Source organism: Lucilia cuprina, chromosome 2, assembly GCF_022045245.1.
Source record: "Lucilia cuprina isolate Lc7/37 chromosome 2, ASM2204524v1, whole genome shotgun sequence".
Taxonomy (NCBI): domain Eukaryota; kingdom Metazoa; phylum Arthropoda; class Insecta; order Diptera; family Calliphoridae; genus Lucilia; species Lucilia cuprina.
The window spans coordinates 64386935-64391340 of NC_060950.1; the positions used below are offsets into that span (position 1 = coordinate 64386935).

The window sequence follows — 4406 nt, forward strand, 5'->3', positions numbered from 1 at the left end:
TTTGTTCGTAAGTATATTCTATAGTCTAGTCTATACTCTAAACTATAACTCTAGTTTATAGTCTATAGTCTATAGTTTATAGTCTAGTGTATAGTTTAGTGTCTAGTTTACTTTCTAGTCTATAGTCTATACTATAGTCTACGATCTGATCTCAAATAAATGAAAGAAACAAACTATTTAAATAATTTAACTTTTTATAACATTTTGTTTATTACATAATTAAATATTTCAGAATCAATGCCATTTTCTTTGACAAATATGACGCACTTTTAAGTTTCTCGTACAGCTCCAATTAGGGTTTATCCATATGGGTTTTGTTTTCTTCTAACATTTTACTAACGTCCAGCAAGAACTTCTCGTAATGATCGCTCATATTTCCGGCTATAGTTTTACAATTGTATTTATTCATGAGTTTAATAATTAATTTAGTTTCTGGTGTTAACTCATTTTCGGAAAGTTCATAATATGGGTTGATCATTTGTCCAAAATCAATCATTGCTGTATAACTTGCTTGTATATTGGCCATTGAGGGAGCATGTTTATCCAAATACTGGGTTAAATTCTTTTTAAATTCCAAAACTTCTGGTTCACTATTGTCCTGTAATGTTTGATCTTTAAGTAAATATTGTGTGGCATTGGCAGCACTGGTTATATAGTGTTGAGGTATGATGTTTAAATTTTCTATTATAGAATATTTCAATTTATCAGCAATATTTGTGCTGGTTTTTAATTCATCTATAATCTTTAACTCCTCCGCAGAGTATTGGGTCGATTGGCATAAAATGTTCTAGGGAGGGACTTAAGTTAACTATATTATTTATTTTTTCGTTTAAAAACAAACTTACTTTCGCTGTGATTATAAGAAAGAATAGGTTATAGATTTTAAGACCCGTCATAATGGTAATTAAAAGACGACTGCAAATTTTCTTTAATATAAATTTTTATTTAAATACTTTTTAGATTTTATGTTTTGGATTGATATCAATTAAAATTTGAAAGGTTATCGGAGCTTGAATAATTTTAATTTGATTTATAATAGAATTTATTGATGCAAAAGAAAATCGTAAAAAATTGTAAAATAAATTAAAACACAATATTTTATATGGTTTGATTAATATTGTGAAGACGAGACCAGAACCATAGACAGGACTATAATCAGTACTATAGTAGTCAATAATAGACTGCAAGTAAGTGTATTGACTAGAGTGAAGACAAAACTATGAACTAAACTATAGTCAAAATTGCAAGCTAGATGAAAGTCATGACTATGAACAACACTAAGGACTGGACTACAGACAATCCTGTAGTCCTACCTACAAACTAGAATCTAGACCACATATAGGTTAAGACTATCAATCACTATAAATCAGTATAGCTTACAGAATAGATCTTGGTCCAGACTATAGAGTATACTATACTGAAAACTAGTCCTGTTTTTTGTTCAGATCATAAACTAGACTACTGTATACACTTTAGTTCAGACTATAGTCCAGACTATAGGTCAAACAGTCCAGACTAACTGACCTCAGTCTAGACTATAGAATAAACAACAGTAAAAGTTATATAGATTACTGCTGGGTCTAACTTATATAGATTCATACTACTATACAGACCTTAAAGTCGACTATACTTCAAACTTTTAATAACAGACTGTACTATAGTTCAGACTATAGTCCAGACAGTTCAAGTTATATAGACTAATTCAGGTTCTAACTAATAAACTATACTACTGTCCTTACGGTAGACTACAATCCAGACTAATGTACAGACTGCGAAGTAGATTATATTCTAAACTATTAACTACAGACTATACCGTACACTATACTAAGGTCCAGACCATAAACTAGACTACTGTATATCCTATAGTTCAGACTATAGGTTAAACAACAATACAACTGTCTACTGTTACAATCCAGATTTTAAAATAAACTATGCTTCAAACTTCTAATTACAGACTAAACTTATAGTCCAGATCATAAACTAGACTACTATATACACTGTTATATGGACTATACTATAGATCAGACTAAAATCCAGACTATATATTAAATAACAGTGCAATCTATGGTCTAACTACAGTCCAGACCAAAGACTACATTTCAAACTATAGTACATACCGCAAGACTAGAATAAGGTCTAAAAACTATTGTGCAGCTTGCTAAACTATGGATAGGTTTTTCAAAATCAGAAGACTTTGTCGATGTAAGTTGATCAATTTTTGAAGTTTCAGATGTTCACCACTTGATCTTTTATGTCTCTAATGGCTAAATGAAAACCAACTCCATAAGCTGATTATGATTGAAGAGATCGACTTCTCTATTCTACTGAAAAGTTTGCTAAATATTCACTTTTCAGGATCGTGTCTATAACATACTTCTACTGGTCCGAATTCTATACTAAAAGGTTTGTCGAGACCACAGGATTTTGTCGATATAAGTTGAGCAATTTTTGAAGTTTCAGAAGTGAACATCACTTGATTTTACAGATCGTGGCCATAGCATACTTCTCTTCGTCCAAATTCTGTACTAAAAGGTTTGTCCAAATGAGAAGACTTAGTCGTTATAAGTTGTCGATATAAGGGGTGATCTTTTCACTTGATCTTTAATGTTTTTAATTGGTAAACATCAACTCCACAAGATCATGAAGATTTAAGAGATCGATTTCACTACTAAAGCAGAATGATCTACTACTTTAGCCTTATCGTTCTTGAACGACTTAATTGAGAAAAGTTTCGGGATGCTTTACGTCCGAATTTTGTACTAAAAGGTTTGTCGAAAAGAGAAGACTTTGTCGATATAAGTTGTACAATTTTTGAATATTAAGAAGTGAAGATCACTTTATCTTTTAGTTCTCTAATTGATAAGGGAAAACCAACACCACAAGCTAATGGAGTTTGAGAAGATTGACTTCGATACTAAAACTTTGTCGATATAAGTTGAGCAATTTTTTAACTTTAAAGAGTGAAGATCACTTGATCTAACTGCTTAAGGAAAAATCCAACTACACTATTACTGACTATTATGATGAAAATTGATAGATCGACATCGATACTCAAACATAATGATCATGAGCATTATCATTCTCGGGTGCCGTTATCTAAAGCAACTGTTTCTATTAGTCGGACTAGTAAGAAACTGAACTGTTGATCTATAGTTTCAATTTCTAGATTAGTTCTCTACTAGTACTGGTTCTTTTACTTCTTCAGTCTGGTCTATGGTCATTCCTTTAAGCTTGCCAGCTGGTTCTGATGCTACTGCATCTAAAACCTTTCTATTAGTCGGACTAGTAAGAAACTAAACTGTAGATCAAAAGTTTCAGTAACTTATAAGAAAAGTCCAAGTATCAGTGCTCTACTGAGACGACTTCTATATATAGTGATTCATAAATAAAGATCCTTTTTTAATTTCATGTTTTCTTTTTCCTTTAAAATCATCTATAGTCATTCTTCTAAGCCTTACCTGTAATCAAGACTATGAGCGCCTCTAAGGTCAAAATTTGACTTTAGTCTCTTTATATCTGAGTCATTGAATTGATAAATGTTTTTTAAATGATCTTCTATTAGAAGATAATTTATTCACAATTTATTTACATTTTTCAAACAACACATAACAAAATCAATTTCTTTTTTCACCTTGATCTTTAGAGAAATCTATAAATGAATTAATTCTCTCCTGAAGATCGTTTAATTTTGCAAAATTATCGAACCATAACGATATTTCGCTTTCAAAATATTTTTTGCTAACTTCAAACATTTTAATAACATTTTCGAAAAACATTTCAATATCTATAGACATTTTCTCGTTAATATCTTTTAATTTGTATTTCGTTAATAGTTCCTTAATAACTTTACATTCCATCTCGGGTTGTTCAAAATAATAGTTGGTGAGATTAACATAACCGGCCGCTATATCATAGTTATATTTTGTATCATTTAAAACTGGATCATAGAGATTGTGTAAAATGTTTAGTTTATTTTTGAACTCTATAACTTCGGGATTATTGTTGTTCATAAGTGCTTCATCTTTAAGTAAATATTCGGTGGCATTGTTGAATTCAGTGGCGAAATGTTTGGTTACAATACCGAAATTTTCTACTAGAATCAATAGAATTGAACCGGGGGGAAAAGCAGTTGGTGTCACTTTACGCATGACTTTAGTTAATAGCTCATTGTGGTTGTTATCTGTAGGATGACTTAGGCTGCTCTGTGGAAAAATTGCGATTAATAACCTTAATGCAGTTGTCAATTTAAAAACTTACTTGTGCCAGGAATAGGACGATGAAAATCTTTAAAATGTTAAACGATGACATTCTTGCTGCTCTTTTAAATGCACTGAATAAGATTTAGTTGAAAATTTGTTTTAAATACTTTTTTATCGCAACACACATATATATTTCGATAGGTTATC

The 4406-nt window shown here is 30.7% G+C and overlaps 2 protein-coding genes across 2 annotated transcripts; both read right to left on the reverse strand.

Annotated features, from left to right (window-relative positions):
• Positions 1-176: 176 nt before the first annotated feature.
• On the reverse strand, positions 177-972 carry LOC111685855. The gene is made up of 2 exons (XM_023448137.2): positions 846-972; positions 177-787 (listed from the first exon to the last, which is right to left on the reverse strand). The coding sequence occupies exons 1-2, from the start codon at positions 894-896 to the stop codon at positions 293-295; spliced, it is 546 nt and encodes a 181-aa protein (XP_023303905.2). The 5' UTR covers positions 897-972; the 3' UTR covers positions 177-292.
• Positions 973-3537: 2565 nt separating this feature from the next.
• Positions 3538-4400, reverse strand: LOC111685835. Its single transcript, XM_023448119.2, has 2 exons — positions 4258-4400; positions 3538-4202 (listed from the first exon to the last, which is right to left on the reverse strand). The coding sequence occupies exons 1-2, from the start codon at positions 4306-4308 to the stop codon at positions 3615-3617; spliced, it is 639 nt and encodes a 212-aa protein (XP_023303887.2). The 5' UTR covers positions 4309-4400; the 3' UTR covers positions 3538-3614.
• Between the last annotated feature and the right edge of the window lie 6 nt (positions 4401-4406).

Excerpts from the sequence above, each read along its gene's own strand:
- LOC111685855 (XM_023448137.2), bottom strand. The coding sequence starts at position 896 with ATGACGGGTCTTAAAATCTATAACCTATTCTTTCTTATAATCACAGCG. Across the intron at positions 788-845 it reads TTCTTATAATCACAGCGAAA|AACATTTTATGCCAATCGAC; the intron begins GTAAGTTTGTTT and ends GTCCCTCCCTAG.
- LOC111685835 (XM_023448119.2), bottom strand. The coding sequence starts at position 4,308 with ATGTCATCGTTTAACATTTTAAAGATTTTCATCGTCCTATTCCTGGCA. Across the intron at positions 4,203-4,257 it reads TCGTCCTATTCCTGGCACAA|AGCAGCCTAAGTCATCCTAC; the intron begins GTAAGTTTTTAA and ends ATTTTTCCACAG.